This window comes from Neoarius graeffei, chromosome 2 (genome assembly GCF_027579695.1).
Source record: "Neoarius graeffei isolate fNeoGra1 chromosome 2, fNeoGra1.pri, whole genome shotgun sequence".
NCBI classification, from domain to species: domain Eukaryota; kingdom Metazoa; phylum Chordata; class Actinopteri; order Siluriformes; family Ariidae; genus Neoarius; species Neoarius graeffei.
Window position 1 is genome coordinate 28,405,309 of NC_083570.1, and position 24,246 is coordinate 28,429,554.

A 24,246-nucleotide genomic window follows, 5' to 3' on the forward strand; every position below is an offset into this window, starting at 1 on the left:
AAGAATATTCCCAAACAAAACTAATAACATTTGCTAAAACCGCTCCCTTTCCAAAAACAAAAGCTAATCATGAAAATTGCCAAAGCTAGCATTATTATTTGCTAGTATTAGGAGAATAAACACAAACAAAAAGTGACTCGCTAACATGAGTAAAATCCACAAAGAAAGCTAGCTAGCATTAGGAGAATATTCCCAAACAACTAATTAGCATGAGGGGACTATTTCCACACAAAAATAATCAGCTAACATTAGTGGAAAAAACACCATCTTTTGAAATTACCCACACTAAAGCTGGCTAGCTAACATCGGAAAACGTGTGCCCATGTCACATCACTTGATTCACTCAATTTGGGGGAAAAACTGAGCTGGCCGAATTTATTTATTACTGTTTTTTTTGGTTGGGGCTGGACACTTATCCTAAAAAGCATGATATTGGGTACAGTTATCTATCTAGTTGCAACTGTTTTACTTGGTCATTAAAATGACATGATTATTTTTGAAGTAACAGCAACATATTTTGGCTGCATATACAGTACTACACTAATGTGGAAGACCAGAAATAATGCTGAAGGTAATTTACAGAAACAACAGGACAAAAGAGGAAACATGAGAATGAGTTGCCTATACAAATGCTATTATGCAGAAAAAGGAAAAAATAATCACTGTGATAAGCACATGAAAATGTTTTATACATTGCTAACAGTCTTTGATGTGTTTGTTGGCATGGTTTGGCGTGGCCTGGAGGACGTTTGGGATACAGGACAGACTCAGCGGCCCTGCATGTCAGCACTGTTTGGGGACTGACTGGCGTTTAGGTACTGCCAGCTGAAAAAAGCCAAAATTGTAACAGCAGAAAGATAAATATGTGAGAAGTGATGGGCACGGGAGGGCAGCACTGCCTTGGAAAGTGTCTTTTCCTGAATCATGCTGAGTAGACATAGAGTGCTGGCCCGCGACGGATCAGACAGGGACACTTTCTGCAGGATCTAAAGGGAGAGCAGGAGGATTACACTCGATTAGGATTAGGAGGACAAGAAACAGTTGGTGGGAAATAACTTGTTTACTGTTCATCAGACTGGGAAAGCGCTTGTTGCTTAGAGATTGGAAATATACAGTATGCTTCACAACCAAAAATAATGAACATGGGTGTTAAAGCAAAAAATAAGAATACTGTACTTATTTAAAAAAACAACAACAACAACAACAAAAAAAAACTACAGAATAAAGTCTCTGCTTCTAAAGTGTCTTATCTGTTCCTCCCAAAAATCTGGTCAGTGTAGATTTGTACCCAAGACCTAAACAAACATTCTTTCAACACACTTGGTCCTGTTCGCATTTACTCTTCTAATCATTACAGTATTCAGATGTAATCTCACTATCCAGTGTCACCTAGAAGCAAATGGGATCCCTTTGAGTCCAGTTCCTTTGAAGATTCCTGTCTCATGTTGTCTCAGGGAGTTTCTTTGTCACTGTTGCATCTGACTCGCAACCAGATTTCTGTAAAGCTGCTTTGTACCTATTTCTATTATGAAAAGCATTATACAAATATAACTGAATTGACTTTCCTGATGCAAATTTGGCTAAACTTACATCCAGAAAAAGGAATATGCATTCAAATGGAAGTGTACAGAGTTTTTATCATTTTCTAAAAAACAAAGTCTGATCTCTGAACAGAAGATTTACCAAACTGGAACATCAGATGGTTCAGTACAAGACACACACATTAATTATTTCAGTGAATCAGAACCAGCCATTTCTGCTTTACACTTGCTGGTAAGGTTGCATCTTTCTATCCTTCAAATTATTTAAAGGCGCAGAAATATTACCATTAGTACAGAGTATCTACTTAATATGCAAATACAATAAATGTACACTGTTTTAAGGCCTCACCTCTTGGCTGTACTGTGCAATCATACTCTGTACAGCTTGCATATTGGTGGCCTCCATCATCAGAGTGACAGCCTGCCCCTTCCTGATCTTCACCACCCCCTGAAACACCAGTGGGTTGTTGTAGCAAGCAGAGAGAGTCGCTATTGCCATCACCTGGTGACAGAGACACATTACATTCTGCATTTTGGTGGAGTTGAACTGCAATAACATGCAATGGATCTATTCCCATCCCATGTCCCATTTCCACTCAATGTAATGCTAAAATTATTTTCTTCTCCAACATTCCATTTTCCGATCACTTTTTAAAAGTGACTTCAGTCATTTCTAACGCATCTGTTTTTCATACAACATACCTGCTTTTCTGGACAAATTATGTTTTCTGATAAGAAAGATAGATCATTATGATCATAAATGCTAGAAAACCAGATAAAATAGGATGACTCAATAAGGAGATCTACAAACAAGACTGCAAAGAGTGCATACTAGTATGCAAAAGTTTGGAATCGCTAGGAAATTGCTTGGGTTTTGAACAAGAATTTATACTTTTTAAAATCCATCTAGCATTGTTAAAAACATCCTCACATTCCCACCAATATTAAACGACAGCTACCAACATGTACTATGCCATCTACCCTCTTCCACATTCATGAGCTCACAGATGCCCATAATTGGCTAGTGTCACAGGGTGTGTTATCATACCCTTCTACACAGAGAGCATGACCAATTTTGCTCCACCAGCTCTCAGCAACAGATTTTCTGCTCTTGCCGATATTCCATCAAGGATTAGGTGAATGCGTTCCTGTTGAGTGCCAAAGAATCCTCCAAGTAAACGGAGTGATATTTTGGATTAACACCACAGACTCCAAACATTTCTGTTGTTTTAACAATCAGAATCAGAAAAAGCTTTATTGCCAAGTAATTGTTGCAGCTACAAGGAATTTGGCTTGAAGGTGCTAAATAAATAAATACTAAATAAGACATTATATTCTAAATAAAGGAGCTACATAAAATGGTCTATACTAAGAAATAAGTAATAAAATAAACAAGATAGAAATAAGATAAACTAAATAAACAACTGTGCAAGCACACAAATGGACGTAATAGTTGGCTTAGGATTTGAGATGCTACTTGGGACCAGTAGAAATCAGGCTTGTGTGTGTACATGTGAAAGAAAAAGGTATTAAGATGGCTTGGCAACTATAGTCCAGCTTTGTGCCTGGCTAGTTTGTGATCCACTGCTGGTTGGCATGGAGTGGTTACTGAAGATGAATGGCTAGATGGAAGTTTTAGTAAAATTTCCCACACTTTTTTGGAGTCGAGATATTAAAAAAAAAAAAAATCCCATTGCCTTGATTATCATGTTTAATCCAAGTTCTCTCCAAATGAAAAAGATACCATAAAAGCTGTATTATATCTGGAGTGCAGCAGTATGGCAGGCCCACCTGAGGGATGGCACAAAAGTTGAAGACACTCTGGTTGCGGAGACGGGAAAGATAAGCAATGACATCAGGAACATGGCGTAGAGCATCTGTCACCAACAGGTTAAGGCAGGCCAGAGCTGAGCTCAGGTGCTGTGGCTGAGAAAAGTCTTCCAAATGACAGGCAAACTGACTCCATGCCTGTTGCATATACACACACACACACTGCAATTAGTGCAAACATAGTATATTCAATAACCAGTAACTCTGCATTTCACTGTAACTCTTAAAAACAACCCTTTGTTGCAAGTATTAAGGTCCATGGCCTGAAGTTCATATTGTTTGTTTTTTTAACCATTTCTTTGGAGAGATAACTTCATCTCTGTTGCCATAACATGACTTAATGTGGGCTGTATAACTCCAGCTTCTCTCACTTTAGTCTGAAATTAATTATAAAAAAAAAGTTATACAACACTGTCATGCTTAAATAAAAGAAAGCAAAAAAAGAAATATAGTAACCTGATATATGTATTAGAAATGCCACAAGAAAAAAAAAACAAAAAAACAACAACAACTCACTTTTGTCTCACACAGAGACGCTCACGAGGGCCCCCTTGTCTTCTGTCAAGGTAAATATTTTAGGTTAAGTAATGTACCTCTACATTACAACTCTCAGTATACCTAGCCACAGTGCCCTCCACAAATTATTGGCACCCATTGTAAAGATTAGTAAAAGGGTTTACTAAATTAATTTAAAAAAAAATTCCAACCTTTAATTGAAATAAATTTATTCAGAGAAAAACAAATTCCTCACCCATAAATAATTATTTTCAACAAAAACACATGTGCCACTATTATTAGCACCCCTGGAAACTATCGTGAACACAAACTTTTGAGTTGATTGGGAGTGTGTAGGAACTTTCAAGCTGTAATCCATGACTTCCTGATTAACTGGGGTATAAATATAAGGTGCAACAGAGGCAAAATTCCCTTACATTAGATTTTTCCCTTAATCTTTATAAGGGGTGCCAATAATCGTGGAGGGCACTGTAAATTTATTAGAGATGTAGCAGAAACATTCTGCCCACAAATGGTCAAAAACTCGGTTTTTTGCCAAAGGACAACCCCAGGGTTTCCCCAGGTTTGACCACCATAAATTTAAGACTTTAAGACCTTTTTAAGACCACTTAAATGAGAATTAAGACCTACATCGCACCCATTATGCGGTCGTAGAACACCAGATCAAATTCCCAATAATGACAAATGTTTCAAGTAAAAATACTTTTATTATAAAAAGTTATATACTTAAGTCATTATGTGCATTGCTTGTCGAATCTTCACATTCAAGACAAAAAACCAAGTCTAAACCTGGAAGAAAGGAGCACAACGTAGGGTCCACGTCATGGCCTTAAAGGTACACAAAAATGCAATGGGCATACCAACACATTAATGCCAAAGGTGTGCACTCACCAGTCAAAAACCCAAACTGAGGACCTCACTCGAGGCCTAAAGAACTATCTCTGAACTAATTATGACCATGCACCCAGAGATGATCTTAAAATAAAAAAAGTGATGTGGGTGTATTTTTTTTTTAAATAAAATATCAAAACATTCACAACACTCTAAACAGACAAACCCTTTGTCTTAGTTTCCCAGCACTTGCTTCAACCATTTTACATTTTGTACCCTTGTAAATGAGGGAGGAAGAGAGATACAGAGGGGCACAGATAGATAAGAGACGAGGGGGATAGATGGGAAGAGAGATAGATCGATAGAAAAGAGGTAAGCCAAAAGTCTCTTAAAGGTGCACAAAAATGCGATTGGCGTACCAATACATTGGTACAATGGTGTGCACTCACCAGCCAAAAAGCCAAACCGAGGGCCCAACTCAAGGCCTAACGAACGGTCTCTAAACTAATTATGACCATGCACCCAGAGATGATAAACAGACAAACTCTTTGTCTTAGTTTCCCAGCATTCAACTTGCTTCAACCATTTTACATTTTGAAGAATAAAAAGAAATGTAAATACTCCTAGTAAACAAGGGAGGGAGGGAAGACATATGTGGAGGTGGATAGATAAGGCTGCTGGGCCATAGAAGGTTCACGCTGCACGTTCACGTGAAGAACCGGACCCTGGGCCATTAAACTTCATGCTTGGATGTTCACGTGTTGCGTCTGTTCTACTTTGACCGAGTAACCAACAATACGGACTCTTCGGATGACGACGATTGCCTCATTCTGCTTTTACTGAGACAGAGGAAGAGAAAAAGGAACAGAATTTGGAGCCGAGAACACTTCCTTCTGAGAGAAACCCGTGGTGAATTTCACCGAACATTCTATAATCTGCTTGACAATCCCGATGAAGAACTATTTTTCAATTATATCATTCAATTATATTTTTTCTGAAGTTTTCCCCTGAAAGCATAGAGTTATCTCCCTAGACCCGTTCTGATTGGCTGGCGCGGCGGTGACCGCATGCATTGACTGGAATTTCCATCTTCACGCCTAGAAAAAAAGTGTGCATGTTCATTTCACGCTTCACGCGTGAAGTGTGCAGCGTGCAACGTGAACGCCGTTCTATGGCCCAGAGCAAGTCATGCTACGTTTGTCCACTTTTCTTTACACGCGTGTAGCGTGTAGTGTGCAGCATGCAGCGTGAACCTTCTATGGCCCAGCTGCCTAAGAGACACAATGAGAGAAATCCACCACTTGCCTCATTAACGTCTTTGACCAACTCCTTCGTTATATAAGGAGCAAGACCGAATTTTGTTCTGTAAGACGTTTTGTTTTTTCCACAGGAGAATGTTGTAGAGACTTCCGAGTCTGGGAACACAGCCTTAAAGAGTTCGCTTATGCCCTCATTCGAGCTGTATGAGTGGTGTTCCGTAATTGTTTTTAAAATCCAGAGCACCTCTGCCTGAAGTGTCGGGGTTCCACCGACACCCATCATGCCACTGCTCGGCCCTTGTGTTGTTGCTAGCCCTGCCGATGGTGTCTGGCTTGGCTGATGCTGCTGACGTTCGACAGTGGTGCTAGTCACTGGGCCACATTGACTTTTGAAATTTGCCAGGCGGGCCGGGCCAGCACCAAATTCATACATATCGAACATAAATCAAAAAAGCTTTAGTGTTATTGTAAGGCCTTCACTGATAAAGACCCAAATGCATATCAGATTGACATTTATTTTAGTTCTCAGTCAACAAAGGCAGAGCAGAAAAATGTTTGCAGTTCAATAGATTGGCAACACACACACACACACACGTGTGACAGTAAGAAAAGTAGCACACTTAATTCTTAAAATTACATCTTTGAGCTGCCAGGATGAGTAGGATGCCAGTGTATTTGTACATTTGTATCATTTTATACATACAACTAAATTGCATATCCACACCATGCCACCATGTTTGCAGTTCAATGGTTTGGCACTGGATCCATCCAGCCCACAAAATCAAACAAAACAGCTCAAGAAAGCAAAAAACTCCAAACTGGTTTTCAGGTTCAAAGTCACTCACTGAAATATTTCCAGTCCTCAAAAAATCAAAACACAGGTTCCAAACAGGTTTTCATATTCCAAAAGGCCACTCATAGATCAGAATAACCTCCACAGGCAAAAGTCCAGGAACAGATATAAGCAGAAGCAAGGTCAGCTGCTCATAATACACCTATAATAGCAGACAGGGACATAAAGGAGGGGCGGAGCAGACACCCAAAAGCACACGGTACTTAAAAACAAACACCAGCAGCCACCCACGACAACCAAAATTACTAAGAGTTATACTTTTTATATGTCTGTAAACATGTGACTACCATCTTATTACAGCTCCAACATAGTTTTAAAAAGAGAAAAAAAAAAAAAGTGTTAATACTCACATTCACTCAGCAACCGCTGAGCTGTATTCGTCCATTCTTGCGCTGACTGGTTGTTAGCATAATTAGCATGCTTGGAGGAAAAGTGCCGTTTGATGTTATATTCCTTTAAAACTGCAACGGTTTCTTTGCAAATAAGGCATACAGCCTTTGACTTCAGCAAAAAAATATTTAGTTGTCCATTCTTTATTGAACACCCTGCACTCACTGTCCACTTTTCTTTTTTTAGGACCACTCATTGTAAAGTTTTATCCTGTGTTCTCGAGATCATCAGTGGCACGGGCGCCAGAATGACTTCCATGGCACGCGCTGCACCACTCTGCAAATGTAATCTCGCGTGAATACGACTGACTGGAAAGACGGATCTCTAGAACACCTGTCTACGTGATAACACTGAAGCTTATAGTTTATAGATCTGCTCAATCGCGTTTATATGATTGTCTTCCGCGGGCCGGATTAAAAACGCCAACGGGCCGGATGTGGCCTGCGGGCCGTAGTTTGCCCACCTCGGTGCCAACTCCAGGAGATTGAACCGTGCAGAACTGAGTGATGGGCTGGTGGCGGTGGAGGGCAGATGCAATGTGCTTTGAGCTCTTCATGTGAGACTCTAAAGCGAAATGACCTATAGTGGACAACTTGAAGGTCTTTCGACAAACACAGCATCTTGCTTCAACGTCGCTTCCAGGAACCTCCCTCACCCAATCACGATATCTTTCATCTGAAAGCCACTGCTGATTAAAACGACACTTCCCCATGCTGCGATTCGCGGAGTCTCCTCTCCACCACGGACTCCGACGATTGCGCCAGCGCGAAAATGTATCAATATTGTTTCTTTCTTTGCGCATACTCCAAGAAATTCACTGATGTTACGCAAAACCCACGTTTTCACATTGTAGAATAGTATGAGTAAATTTAAGACCGTTGTTTAAAAATTAAGACTTGGGCAAAGCAATTTAAGACCTTTGTTTAAAAATTAAGACTTGGGCAAAGCAATTTAAGACTTTTTAAGGCCTTAATTTTGGAATATTAAATTTAAGACTAAGACTTTTAAGACCAAGACTTTTAAGACCCCGCGGCTACCATGAACCCCCCCCCCCCCCCCAAAAAAAAAAAAAAAAAGCTGGCACATATCAAGCAGCATCAACAGAGAAAATGTTGGCCATGTGAACAGTGGACAACAGATTTCTAAAACGATGACATTTTCTTAACTTTCTCTTTTAGTATTTACTGCGTATTGCTACAGAACCACTCAAAAAGGTCACCAGCCAGCTGAGTTTTCATGATTTCCATAGTTCCTGACTGTACTGCTGTCCTTAAAACTGAAATAGTGGAAATGCTCATTTGCCTGGATTTTTTGGGTGAACATTTCTAGACAATTAAATTTATCATGATACTTTATTTTATATCTTTCAAGGGTATCAAACATAGTCCATGACTCAAAAAACTAAAGACGATCAAATACATAAACATACAAAGATATAGTGAATATACAATCATGTCTCAGTGAAGCTTTTCACCCATCTAATATTCTCCCTTTCATTTTACTTTAAATAACTATAAATATCCATCCATCCATCCATTATCTGTAGCTGCTTATCCTGTCCAACAGGGTTCCAGGCAAGCTGGAGCCTATCCCAGCTGACTATAGGCGAGAGGCGGGGTACACCCTGGGCAAGTCGGCAGGTCATCACAGGGCTGACACAGAAAACCATTCACCCTCACACCTACGGTCAATTTAAAGCCACCAATTAGCCTAACCTGCATGCCTTTGGACTGTGGGGGAAACTGGAGCACTCGGGGGGGCATGCAAACTCCACACAGAAAGGCCCTCATCAGCCGCTGGACTCAAACCCAGGACCTTCTTGCTGTGAGGCTACAGTGCTAACCACTACACCACCGTGCCGCCCCCTATAACTATAAATATCTGAACAAAATATATGTCGTACTCACTCACTCATCCATAAGGATCCACTCAACACAATCTCCTTAATAATCCAGTAATGATGACAATTTAGTAAGGTAGTTAAAGCAAGTCTGGTCTCCGTGGGCTAATATCTAGTTTAGGTTGTGTGTATAGTTCTTTATAATATTCTTCAAACTCTCGTTGGATCTCGTTTATACCGTATTTTCTTAGTTCGAGGGCATCTTATTTTATTGATGGTATTATCTGCCTGTTTCCTCAATTTATATGCCAATAATTTCGTCGCCTTACTTCCTGCCTCAGAAATGTCCCTGTTTTAAAAATCAGTTTCTTTTTAACTTCCTCTAAATATATCTCATCTTGCAGCTTTTTAATTGCTACTCCCTTATCTGGTTGTGCGCTGTCCTTATGATCTTTTTGTAATTATTTTAGTTGGCTGTATAAGTTATTGAGCTCCTCTTGTTTGCGCTTCTTTAATGATGAGGAGTAAGAAAGTATTTCCCCCTCAGTACCACTTTATATGCATCCCACACCAAAGGTGGGGACATTTCTCCATTATTGTTCTCTTCATAATAAAATTCTATCTCCTTTTTCAGTTCTTCCTTCAACTCTGGATTATTCAGTATGTTTGAGTTTAATTTCCATAGTGTAGATTTTGGATTATTACTAATGTTAATTCTCATCTTCACTGGCGAATGATCGGACATATCAATTGTTGCAATATCACATGACTGAATTCTGAACTGGTCTCTTTTATACAAAAAAAAAAATAAATAATAATAATCAATCCTAGAGTAAGTAGATTGTGGAGCAGAAAAAAAGGTGTAGTCACGGCAGGTTCGGTAGAGATCCCTCCTAGCATCAATAATACTAATTTCCTCCATGATAGAATTTACTGTATTAATTATGGGTTTACTGTGTCCTAGAATAGAACTGGACAAATCCATCTTTGAGTCTTATATTCATATCTCCTCCACATATAAGCACACCCTGAGATTCAGTAGACACCAAATAATCTTTTATAAAAGGCCAATCACGGCCTGGGGGAGCATATATGCTGAAGAGCGTTATTATGTTTCCTGTAAAAAGGCCACTTGTGCCCCTGCTCTTCTCAATTTTGATAATATTCTACTTCTCTTAATGGGATTGAGTATTCCATTTACATTAAAGGAGATCAATTTTATAGTATTATTTTCCATTACAATTATGAATAAACATTTGACAGTGTTTAGGTGGAATTTGTGCGACATCTCTTATGCTGCACTGAACTGCAGCAGACAAAATAACTACCAATTAAGTTTTGAACCTTGCTTAAAAAGCAAGTGTCCATTAGAACTTCCAAGAGTGGGGTTCAAGAAAGAACCCTGAGTGTGGTCTTTTAAAGTAACCTTTATGGGGGGGAAGCCTCTTTTCTAAAGGAGGGCCCTCATTCAAAATGGTTAACATAAGCCTCATGCATAATAACGCATAATATCGACCACCCTCTGACTTATTTAGTTACTATCAATTTTGGCTTTTCATAACTAAAAAAAAACAAATATTGCACATAAAAATATCCTGAAACAGACAAATTTTTGGCTGAATCAGTTCTTTCACACCATTTATATTTTACCCTGGTGTTAACAGTTAGGAGTCTTTGCTACCACACCTAGGAGGCATCCTTATTAGGTCCAAACATAAACCTGAAATATTAGAGTATGTAACTCACTCCTTTAAACAGTACTTCAGTCTGCTGTACCTGAGAAGCAGTTTTACGACATCCAAACCTACACTTGAAATATCAAAGTATTTAACTCAGTCCTTTAAACATTACTTGTGTGATCACTGCCTACTCAGCCTCATCTTGATCTCTCTGCAGCGGGACCCATTTGAATTTTTGGAGTCTGTCTCTGAATGTTGATCCTTGTTGTTTACGGCCCTGTTCTTGTCATCATCTGCCGCTAACAGTCCATGACAGCCTCCGGATGTGCTCAAACAATATCTCGGGTGGTTTAAGCACCGTAACCTGCAGCCCCCTCTCTGCCATTTCCTTTGTTGCTTCTTCAGCCGTATTGTAAATGCGGGTCCTGTCCGGGTAAAAAACTCGAAGTTTGGCCGGGAAGGGTGTCTGAAACCGAATCCCATTCAAAACCTTCTTTGCTTCCGCGTAGTCTTGTCTTTTCTGAAGTACACTTTGTGCATAATCATCGTCCAGATTAATTTGCTTATTCTTCCAAATAAAGCCCTTCCTCTGCCACACTAGTCACAGGATTTCCTCTTTTGTTCTGCATCTTAAACTTAACGATAATAGATCTCGGGGGAGCACCTTCTCTCAGTGCTGGTCCAGGTGCCTGGTGTGCCCATTCTGAAGAGCCATATCTTGTGCCAGCTCTTCAACAAAATGCATCATCGAAGGAGACTCGTCCTCAGACCCCTCCGGTATGGAGTAAATCCTGATATTATTTCGTCTTGATCTTCCCTCTTGGTCTGATTGCTTTGCTTCCAAGTGAGTTTGGAGTTTTATTAGCTCTTCCATCACTTCTTTCATGGATTGTATCCTCTCCTATGTTTGAGATTTGCTCCTCCGCCTCATCGAGTCCAAGTTTAGTTTTGCTGATCTTTAATTTCCGAGTTGTTGCTTGCTGTCTTGCCAGAAACTTATTATCTCGGCCAGTATGGTTTTCAGACTAACCTCCACATCTGTTTCATCGTCTTCTCTATTAGCATTAGCTAGTGAGCTACAGCTAGTTAGGGAGGACTCGAGTCCGATTTCTGTGTGGATCCACATTCTGTGCACTTTTCTGTGCACATTCTGTTTGACTTTGTTCTGCCTGTCTCCCATTTACATCTTGCCCTTATCCATCTCTTTAGTTCAAAGTGAATTTAATTATTTTAGAGGGCAATTTAGTCCTGACTGTCAGGAGAGAATTCCTCTTAAGCTGCCATCTTTGCGGTTGCACTTCCAGAAGTCCCGTCTTATGATATTTTAAAATGGAAACTCAATCATATCGATATCGCACAAGCATATTCCTTTCCTTTCTTTTTTTTTTTTTTTTAGTCTAGGGTTGCATACATACACAGTGAAACAAATCAAAGCAAATCAGATATATAAACAAACAATAACAGAATTCATATAAAAGGAATACAATACACAATTCTAAAAGAAATGGTTATTTTTATGTTGTTAAAAAATAAACCCATTGCAAAAAATGTCACTAACACAATCCTAACATTAGATTTAAGGTGCTCTAACCTAACTAAACTATTTGTCTTACCTCTTAAAGATGATCAGACCTACCTCCTCAGGCCAGAAGGATCGTCCTTCCTGCTGGTCCTCCAGGTAGTCTCTGATAATGTTAGTCTTTTGTAAAAAGAGGCCCATAGAGTTGGCCAGCTCAGTATCCCGCCCCACCTCAGGGTCCTCCAGTTGGGATGCAGAGAAGAGCCGAGACAAACCCACACCTACCAGACCAGCCACATAGTGACAGTACTGCACAAAAAACAGTGTGCTGTCCATCAGAAACATTATGCTACTATGAATCATTATATAATACGAATATAGGGATAAAAATACTTGAGTAATTGTACTTCATTACTACACTTAAAAAGTAGGCTGCTTTTCAGATTTTTCAAGTGTAGGTCATAAAAAGAATATTCCCTGACACCAAATTATTTTTTGTTTAGTGGACCTAAAGCTACTGAATTCAAATCACAGACTTCCAATTTTATTAGTTTTTTTAAATAGAACAATTAACAAATTTAGGGCGACGTAGCCCTAAATTCTCTGCTATTTTTTCCTGCTTCAACATGATCCAATTCAAGATACTACGTCATGCATCACATGGTGGGCTTTCCCCGTTCGCGCAAGGCATTGTGGGATACAAATTTGATACAGGAGAGAAAAATGGAGGACGTGAGTGTGCGAATGAAACGTGAAAGACCCACTACAGTAACGGAAAACAAGAAGAAAAGACATTATGTTGTGAAGGAAAGGAAATGCAGGACCAAACTAATAAATATCAGCAGTCAGCGAGCACCTCGGTGTGATCAGCTGTTCATTTAGCGACAGAATTATGTAACTGTCAGTGCACAGTCAAAAGTAAACCTGTAGATGGCAGTAATGCAACACCGTGGATGCCAGTTGCCATAAAACCCAAAAGAAGAAGGTGGTAAACCTGTGCATGTGCACAGGGACTTCCTCTGTCTGCTTGACTGTGCAAAGTGAGCGATTTCATGCACGTTATTTGCTAGGGAATCCCCTCAAACTAAATAACTTTCCAGCCACAGAATAGCCTTTTTTTTTTTTTTTAGATATTACAGAAATAAACATGTATCATAATGACCAAATTTCAGAGGGAACTAAATTTTAACGATTTTATGAAATCGAAAGGCTGTATAGCTTTAAGTATTATTTTGGCATATTTATATTTTACTTGAGTATTATTGAAATTGATCAGTTGCACTGTAACTCAATTTTACTCCTTACATTTTTATTTAGACCTTAAAAGTACTAAATACTAATCACAAAGGTCTCGTCTTCTCCCATCCAGCCAATAACTGTACAATACACTGATCCAACAGGCTCAGTTTAGCATCCCAGCTTGTACAAAATTTGGTTTTTCCTTTGCTTCCCTGAAGACGTGAGCTCCAATTTTAAAAAGCATGCGGATCTAGCCTGTTTCTTAGCCTGTTTTCTTCACTAATGCCAAGTTAGACGAGCATCAATTCCAAAGCAAGTCCATTCCCAGCTAATGATAATTATTACTTATTGATATATTTCTCTTTAAATTAATTAATTAGCAAACTTTGTTGCTGTTACTTCTGATTTCTTAATACTTTTAAAAGTAAGAACTTTTTTTTTTTTTACTTTCACTTGAGCACGTTTTTGGCAGGATACTTCCTCTTTTGAGTGACTTTTTTTTTTTAATTGAGTAATCTATACTTTCACTTAGATATAATTTCTTAGTACTTTTACCACGCATGTTTATAAATGCACTGTACTTTTGGAAATAAGCCAAAAGTTCACCTTATCCCACTCCTGCATTGAGCCAATTTTCTTCTCAAGGAATTCAGCCATGCCAACCCCCATTCGGTGGCAAATGTCTGAAATCACATCCTGATATTCCTGTGCCAGGTTCCTGAACTCCACTGAAATCTGCACAAAGTGAACAAATGATCATTTAACACAAGGCTAAAAAAGTAATTTAAAGATTTAAAGGGCCAATACTGAACAACTGTTTCTACACTCTGCTGCCAAACCATTAGAGGTTAGAGTCGAGACTGTGAGGAGTTTTTTTTTATGCCTCCGCCACCGTAAGGTGCAGGAGGCATTATGTTTTCGGGTTGTCCGTCTGTTTGTGCGCCCGTCCGTCCCGAAACCTTGTGGACGCGATATCTCAAAGGCTAATGAAAGGAATTTTACCAAAATTTCACCATTTGTGCATTTGGGGACAAAGATAAACTGATTAGATTTTGAGATAAAAAGGTCAAGGTCACTGTGAGGTCAAATGTCTGTCCGAAAATCTTGTGAACACAATATCTCCAAGGCTAATGCAAGTAATTTCACCAGGTCAAGATTACTGTGAGGTCAAATGTCCATCCCCAAATCACAACTTAATAAGGCATGTAGTCTACCAGGCGGAGGCATCCCCATCGACGCCGTTGGCGTCGAGTTCTATCAAGTTTTTTTTTTTAAACTTTCAGCACACTCTTCAGTGGTGGACAGCTTTACAGGAATGCAGTACGTGAAGTCTGTGTGTATTACCGAGGGAAAATCTTCTAGAACTTGTCTGTCTTTCTCCTTGCTCTCTGTGAAACACCAATCTGGTTGGTAGAGGAAAGTGTGGAAATGATGCAGGAGTGGGACTTTTTTCTCCAGAGGAATGCTCATATCATCCTCAACTGTGTCCAGGGCTCGAAGAACTAGATAGAATATACACACTGCATGGCTAGCAGAAAGAGCAAGCAAGAAAAATGGAGAGAGAATGAGAGCAATTAAAAATATTCCCATTACAGTGCAATATAAAGATGTTTAAATGCACTGTTGAGGTTGAGAACACCATCACCACACTGGCAGTACAATATCTAACTATGAGCTACCTAAATTGGCTGATATAAGTGGGCTAAGCCCATTTGGCTTTCAAAGATAAAAATACTGTTCCATTTTTATTAGATTATGATGAAGACAACATGACCACTAACAGTCGAAAGGAAAAAAAATTACAATAATATGAAGGCTGGGGCTGATTTCTTTCAAGCCTAGACTCTAGATTCAGACTGCAGCCTATCTGTGACAGTCATGTCAGGTGACTCCACAGACTTAATCTCCATTTGGGCTGGTATTTTTCAGCCCACATCACTGACACAATCAGCAGTGAGCCGTGCACATAAAACACAGATATAATGAAAGCAAACTCATCCCAAAATGCTTTTGCAATGAGACACTAAAAGATGAGACTAAGCAAACAATGTCCAATCAAATTACAAGTTTAAAAATGTGATATCTGCTTTGGTCAAATATTTACTGGTTTTGAGACTCTTAGGACTGATATTGTGCAATCTGATATTTAGGAAGCTTTCCACTAAATACAGTTAGGTCCATAAATATTTGGACAGATACAACATTTTCCTAATTTTGGTTCTGTACATTACCACAATGAATTTTGAACAAAACAATTCAGATGCAGTTGAAGTTCAGACTTTCAGCTTTAATTCAGTGGGTTGAACAAAATGATTGCATAAAAATGTGAGGAACTAAAGCATTTTTTAAACACAATCCCTTCATTTCAGGGGTCCAACAGTAATTGGACAAATTAAATAATTGTAAATAAAATGTTCATTTCTAATACTTGGTTGAAAACCCTTTGTTGGCAATGACTGCCTGAAGTCTTGAACTCATGGACATCACCAGACGCTGCGTTTCCTCCTTTTTAACGCTCTGCCAGGCCTTTACTTCAGCGGTTTTCAGTTGCTATTTGTTTGTGGGCCTTTCTGTCTGAAGTTTAGGGTGTTTTCACACCTGGTCCCCTTTAAAGGAACCAGACTCAGTCCTCTTTAAGTGGACCAAAAAGTGGACCAACAGAAAAAGAACTCAGTTCTTTTTGTGTTCACACTGTGAATTTATTACAAAGAGGACTGGGTTCTCTTTCTGGTCCAGTTAAGCTTTGATGGGGCCTCAGTCCTCTTTCTGTTCACACCAGGTCCTCTAGAGCCCTCAGACCCCCAGTGCACGGAATTCTGGGTAATTTTCTCTTGAATCAAAATGTCTGCTGCCATGCTTGCCCTGCTGTATTCTTTGATCAAAATAGTGCAGATTAAGGAAAATAAATTTATTTATATATATATATATATATATATATATATATATATATATATATATATATATATATATATATAAAAACATATGAGGTGGTCTCAGTTCGGTTCGCTTTAAAGGGGTCTGGGTACGGTTGGAGTGTTCACATATGCGCAAAAAATGCTGAGTCATCGATCTGAGTTCGGTTAGATGGCTGAAAGGGACCAAGTGTGAAAACACCCTTAGTCTTTAACAAGTGAAACATGCTCAATTGGGTTGAGATCAGGTGACTGACTTGGCCATTCAGGAATATTCCACTTCTTTGCTTTAATAAACTCCTGGGTTGCTTTGGCTTTATGTTCTGGGTCATTGTCCATCTGTGCAACACCGACCAATCAGTTTGGCTGCATTTGGCTGGATTTGAGCACACAGTATGTCTCTGAATACCTCAGAATTCATCTGGCTGCTTCTGTCCTGTGTCACATCATCAATAAACACTAGTGACCCAGTGCCACTGGCAGCCATGCATACCCAAGCCATCACACTGCCTCCACCGTGTTTTACAGATGGTATGCTTTGGATCATGAGCTGTACCATGCCTTCGCCATAATTTTTTCTTTCCATCATTCTGGTAGGGGTTGATCTTGGTTTCATCTGTCCAAAGAACGTTCTTCCAGAACTGTGCTGGCTTGTTTAGATGTTTTTTAGCAAAGTCCAATCTAGCCTTTTTATTCTTGAGGCTTATGAGTGTCTTGCACCATGCACTGAACCCTCTGTATTTACTTTCATGCAGTCTTCTCTTTATGGTAGATTTGGATATTGATACGCCTACGTCCTGGAGTGTTGTTCACTTGGTTGGCTGTTGTGAAGGGGTTTCTCTTCACCATGGAAATTATTCTGCGATCATCCACCACTGTTGACTTCTGTTGGTGTCCAGGTCTTTTTGCATTGATGAGTTCACCAGTGCTTTCTTTCTTTCTTTCTCAGGATGTACCAAACTGTAGATTTTGCCACTCCTAATATTGTAGCAATTTCTCAGATGTTTTTATTTCTGTTTTCGCAGCTTAAGGATGGCTTGTTTCACCTGCATGGAGAGCTCCTTCGACCGCATGTTTTATTCACAGCAAAATCTTCCAAATGCAAGCACCACACCTCAAATCAACTCCAGGCCTTTTATCTGCTTAATTGAGAATGACATAACGAAGGAATTGCCCACACCTGCCCATGAAATAGCCTTTGAGTCAATTGTCCAATTACTCTTGGTCCCTTTAAAAACAGGGTGGCACATGTTAAGGAGCTGAAACTCCTAAACCCTTCATCCAATTTTAATATGGATACCCTCAAATGAAAGCTGAAAGTCTGGAATTTATGTCCATTATATAACTATAACTTGAATATGTTTCAGCAAACAGATAAAAAACAAAATTTGTGTCAGTGTCCAAATATATATGGACCTAACTGTACAATCCCCACCCCCCAACGTTGGTAAAACATTGTAAGATATTCAACACAATTCTGATAACTTGTGTGAAAGTGCATATAATAAAACAGCTACTGAATTTAATTAAGCATACTGTAATAAGTGGCACTTACTTTAAAGTACAGTGTAAAGATTCTGTATATAGTATATTCAATAACAAAAAATTAAAGTTGACAACTTCCATGACTTATCTGACAAAAAGTTTAATTCCTAAAGGCACATGTATGTTTATATATAACAGTTATTCCACGAAAACAAGTCGTACATGAGCTGAGCTGATAGCTGATGAGGAGCATAGTGTTGAGCTGGCTAGAAGCCATGTACGACAAGATTGAGTGAAATAACTATATTATATCCACATTCACTGGATTTTGAGAAAGAGCATTTTTATTTTTTGCAAATTCGATTTTAAAAAACAGAAAAAAAAAAAAAAAAAAAAAACTTTATACAAAACGTCCAACAAAATCATTTCCGGGCGGCACAGTGGTGTAGTGGTGAGCTCTGTCGCCTCACAGCAAGAAGGTCCGGGTTTGAGACCCGTGGCCAACGAGGGCCTTTCTGTGCGGAGTTTGCACGTTCTCCCCGTGTCCGCATGGGTTTTCTCCGGGTGCTCCGGTTTCCCCCGCAGTCCAAAGACATGCAGGTTAGGTTAACTGCTGACTCTAAATTGACCGTAGGTGTGAATGAGAGTGTGAATGGTTGTCTGTGTCTATGTGCCAGCCCTGTGATGACCTGGCGACTTGTCCAGGGTGTACCCCGCCTTTCGCCCATAGTCAGCTGGGATAGGCTCCAGCTTGCCTGCGACCCTGTAGAACAGGATAAAGCGGCTAGAGATCATGAGATGAGAAATCATTTCCGCTTAGAATGTAAACAAATTGGCAAAATGACAGTAGCAATTTGTGAAAAATGTTATAATAATTCTTGAAAAATAAAAAAAGGATACATTCTTTCCACTTTTATTCCATACTTTGTTGCTTTTTTTGTATTTTTGGGGGGTTTTGTTTTTGAGTAGAGTTTTTATTTTGTCCTCGGTGGGTTCACCAACACGCGCTGCCATTTTGTTTTTCTCTACTCATGAGCTGATAGCCTAGTAGTAAAATAGCCAATCAGAGCACACGATTGCTCATATCCAGTGAATGTGGACAGAATACACACACACACAAATATACGTGTGTGTGTGTGTGTGTGTGTGTGTGCACGGATGCCTGAGACCAGCCAATATGCTTTCCTGGAGACTAAACATATCCTCTTTTTGACTAAAAAGCAAAAAATAATCTCAACCAGGCTTTCTTAAGTCATATCCCAAAAACAGGAAGTGACCCGAACAGTATTGAAACATGGAAGGGGGGGGGGGGACGGGGGACGACATTAATGTATGTATTCATGTACAGAAGCCCTGTTTCACAATCAGTCACATTATGACTTTGTATATCATATCATATATTCCTAATTATGACTTACTATTTCATAATAGAACATTTTCTCAAAATTACGAGTTAGTATTATTATTTGATAGTCATTGCTATGACATAGGAGCTCTATTGCGATTGAAAATCATAATGAGATACTACATCATTCTTATGAGAGCGGCCCAAGTCATAACTTTGAGATACTAAGTCATTATTATGAGATTGAAAATAATGAGATTGAAAGTCATCGTCATGGGAAAATTTTCATTATTATGTTTGCAGAAACGGACTTCTATAATCAAGACACGGACACTATGGAGTCAGAGATCAACAAACCTCGTGCAAACAACAATTACATTATTTTAACATCACTGACTGTGTGTAAGAAACTTTATTAAAAGTTTGATATGCCTAAAAACGCTAACACCTTCAAGGAAACTGCAACTTTTGCAATGACAAAAGTTAGTTCTTGCCACTTGTTTACTTGTTTCAGGACACGCCTCTTACACAAGCATAGCTCTTTTCTCTGCAGCTTGTTGCTGTCTGTTATTTCTTACCGCAGTTCTCCGTCCAGGGCCTGAATCACAGCCGCGAAGCTCCTGCTTGTCTGGTTCAAGTAAACGTAACACACCCGCAAGCTCTCGCTCATGGACTCCTGGACAGAAGAGCAAAACAAATGCGTTGGATGTCGCTGAGGGCCGCCGGTGTGGAGGTGCAGCGGGCGGACGAGCAGCGTGCAGCCCTCCTGAGCGCCTCTTCTCCCGCAGGCCACGGGAGGAGCTGAGCGCGGGGCCGAGGCCGAGTTACGCACCGACAAAGTGCGTTTAAACACGGAGAACGGCGCCGTGCTCCTGCAACAAACCCCCGACATAATATCCAAGTCAGGTTTCTGAAGAAGTCATAGCAGGTGGGAGACTGGATACGAAGTCGAGCTGAGGAGCTACCGTACTTTACCTCCCGCCCACTTTTTTCACAACAAACACGTTAATTTGTTGTTTTCTGACTACCAGGAAACAAAGTACAAACACACTGAATTAGGTTCATCGTCAGTCGTTTCCTGACAGACTTAACATTGTGCTTTAAATCTTTTTAAAAAGGTTTCTTAGCAGGAAAGAAGCCAGTTTGTCAGTTGGAGTTTTGGGGAAGTTCGTGGTGATTGTTGTCTACGAAAGAGTCGACTCTTTATGCTGACGTTAGAGTCGACTGGCATATCAGCAAATTCTACGCTGAATATTCTGTATTGATTATTCAGTGCAAGGTTCAGATTAAGCAAGATAGCCAAAGACCAACAATTGTAGCTGGTTTAGATAAAATACTACAAATGAATCGTTTGGAAGCCAAACAAATCAGCTCTTTTTGAAGAACTGAGCCGAATTCTCTGACTCAGTGAAAAGAGCCAGAATTCCTATCAGTACTACAGGACGTATGTTGTGCATTATTATAGACAGACAGTTATTATGAAGTTATCTGCCTTTTTCAATTAAAAAAAAATCAAACTCTGCTTTGAGTTAAAGCTTTAAAATGCCATTCGTTCTTTGTTGATATGGGGGGGGGAAATCCATCCATTATCCATAACTGCTTATCCTGTTCAGGGCCACAAGCAAGCTGGAGCCCATCCCAGCTGACTATGGGCAAGATGCAGGGTGCACCCTGGACAAGTCACCAGGTCATCGCAGGGCTGACCAAGACAACCAACCAAATCACACTCACATTCACACCAACGGTCAATTTAGAGCCTCCAATTAGCCTAACCTGCATGTCTTTGGACTGTGGGGAAAACCGGAGCACTCAGAGGAAACCCACACAGACATGGGGAGAACATGCAAACTCCGCACAGAAAGGCCCCTGTCAGCTGCTGGGCTCGAACCCAGAACCTTCTTGCTGTGAGGCAACAGTGCGAATCACTACACCACCATGCCACCCTACAAAAAAAAAAAAAAAAATGATATTTCAAGACGTTTCTGTGATACATGATATGCATCATGATATATAAAAGTTTCCTAACGCTGGGATCAGGGAATTGTTGTTCACTATGGACACCACACGTTAGCTTAGACAATCATAGTACCATAAAATTTTGCTGTGTTTTGGTATAGACTGATAACACTACAAGTTTGACACCAATAATTCATCGTTCACATCCTTTCAGGGAGGAGGGTCAAGAAATTGCCAATCATAGCTACAGAAGGAACGTCAAGGAACACATCATAAGAGTTGTCAAACTAGGCAAGAAAATACAAAGCATTCAGACATGCAAGACTTTCTAGATGTTGCTACTTGTAGATGTTCATATTTGGGCCAGATGCTGGAAATTTGTCAGCCATGACCAAAATTGGGCCGAATTTTTGTAGTCTGATCCCAGCATAACAAACCACCAGCAAAACAGTAGTGTTGCATTTAGAAATGAACTTACGTTTAGTCAACATGTACATAAAGAAATTACTCTCTATTGGGGCATCCCTAGAAAATTATTGGTCAATTGGCAATTTAGTTTAAGTGTGATTGTGTTTCTGCAACAAGCTTTGATATAATTTTTTACAATGTTTAAATTCTTATTTAAAGTATATTTTATCATGTACAAGAATTTTTCTGAAATAAAATGCAGGTTTATTTTAATAAGATGAGACATTCTTAAAGATGACCGATTCATTTTCCTTCCACTTTTTGGAAAATTTGGTTTTTATTTGTGAAAGTGCAAATAATTAATAATCTACTTGAATTTAATTAAGCATATTGTAACATGTGGCACTTACTTTGAAAAACAATTTAAGCATTCCATGTAAATACATTGTATTCAGTACAAAATGACAAAGCTGACAACTTCCATGATGCCCATGGTTTTGGCATGGGGTGGTCAGTACGCCAGTGTCCACATACTTTTGGCCAAAAGTCTCACTGAATAGGTCCCTAAAAGAATGTACGTATACAACCCCCTTGCAGAATATGTGAGTGAGAACAAAGTCTCTGATGTGTATGTGCAGATACACTATATGGCCAAAAGTTTGTGGACACCTGACCATCACATACTGTTAATCAAATGTGGTTCTTCCTCAAACTGTTACCACAAAGTTGGAAACACATGAACAGGATGCCTTTGTATGCTGTAGTAGATTTACAATTTCCCTTCACTGGAATGAAGAGGCCCAAACCTGTTCCAGCTCCTGAATACAAAGCCAGCTCCATGAAGACATGATTTACCAACTCGACTGTCCTGCACAAAGCCCCACCTTCAACCCCACCAAACACCTGACATCAGTGCCTAACCTTACTAATGCCATTGTGGCGAAATGAGCACAAATTTATTCAGCCTTGCTCCAAAATCTAGTGGAAAGAAGAACCTTCCTAGAAGAGTGGAGGTCAGGCCTGCCTTCAGCTCTTGGTAACAGGGTGGGCAAAGTTTGTGAACTCTCTAGAATTTCTAGATTTCTGCATAAATATGACCTAAAACATCATCAGATTTTCACACAAGTCCTAAAAGTAGATAAAGAGAACCCAGTTAAACAAATGAGGTAAAAATATTATACTTGGTCATATATTTATTGAGGAAAATGATCCAAATATTACATATCTGTGAGTGGCAAAAGTATGTGAACCTCTAGGATTCGCAGTTAATTTGAAGGTGAAATTAGAGTCAGGTGTTTTCAATCAATGGGATGACAATCAGGTGTGAGTGGGCACCCTGTTTTATTTAAAGAACAGGGATCTATCAAAGTCTGATCTTCACAACACATGTTTGTGGAAGTGCATCATGGCACGAACACAGGAGATTTCTGAGGACCTCAAAAAAAAAAAACGTTTTTGCGCATCAGGCTGGAAAAGTTTACGAAACCATCTCTAAAGAGTTTGGACTCCACCAGTCCACAGTCAGACACATTGTGTACAAATGGAGGAAACTCAAGACCATCGTTACCCTCCCCAGGAGTGGTCGACCAACAAAGATCACTCCAAGAGCAAGGCATGTAATAGTCAGCGAGGTCACAAAGGACCCCAAGGTAACTTCTAAGCAACTGAAGGCCTCTCTCACATCGGCTAATGTTAATGTTCATGAGTCCACCATCAGGGAACACTGAACAACAAATGGTGTGCATGGCAGGGTTGCAAGGAGAAAGCTACTGTTCTCCAAAAAGAACATTGCTGCTCATCTGCAGTTTGCTAAAGATCACATGGACAAGTCAGAAGGCTATTGGAAAAATGTTTTGTGGACGGAGGAGACCAAAATAGAGCTTTTTGGTTGAAATGAGAAGCATTATGTTTGGAGAAAGGAAAACACTGCATTCCAGCATAAGAACCTTATCCCATCTGTGAAACATGGTGGTGGTAGCATCATGGTTTGGGCCTGTTTTGCTGCATCTGGGCCAGGATGGCTTGCCATCATTGATGGAACAATGAATTCTGAATTATACCAGCGAATTCTAAAGGAAAATATCAGGACATTTGTCCATGAACTGAATCTCAAGATAAGGTGGGTCATGAAGCAAGACAACGACTCTAAGCACACAAGTTGTTCTACCAAAGAATGGTTAAAGAAGAATAAAGTTAATGTTTTGGAATGGTCAAGTCAAAATCTTGACCTTAATCCAATCAAAAAGTTGCAGAGGGACCTGAAACGAGCAGCTGATGTGAGGAAACCCACCAACATCCCAGAGATGAAGCTGTTCTGTATGGAGGAATGGGCTAAAATTCTTCCAAGCCAGTGTGCAGGACTGATCAACAGTTACTGGAAACGTTTAGTTGCAGTTATTGCTGCACAAGGTCAAGTCAAGTTTGTTTGTATAGCACTTTTAACAACAGACATTGTCCCAAAGCAGCTTTACAGAATCTGAATGACCCAAGACATGAGCCAATTTTATCCCTAATCTATCCCCAATGAGCAAGCCCGTGGCGATGGTGGCAAGGAAAAACTCCAACAGACAAAATGAGGAAGAAACCTCGAGAGGAACCAGACCCAAAAGGGAATCAATCCTCACCTGGACAAGAAGAAGACAA

The 24,246-nt window shown here is 39.7% G+C and overlaps 1 protein-coding gene across 1 annotated transcript; it reads right to left on the bottom strand.

The window, feature by feature from the left end:
* Positions 1-613: 613 nt before the first annotated feature.
* Positions 614-20,417, bottom strand: fdft1 (farnesyl-diphosphate farnesyltransferase 1). Its single transcript, XM_060914067.1, has 7 exons — positions 19,818-20,417; positions 14,842-15,025; positions 14,104-14,232; positions 12,376-12,567; positions 3,333-3,509; positions 1,891-2,043; positions 614-986 (listed from the first exon to the last, which is right to left on the bottom strand). Exons 1-7 carry the CDS (start codon positions 20,129-20,131, stop codon positions 768-770), a joined length of 1,368 nt encoding a protein of 455 aa, XP_060770050.1. The 5' UTR covers positions 20,132-20,417; the 3' UTR covers positions 614-767.
* Positions 20,418-24,246: the final 3,829 nt, after the last annotated feature.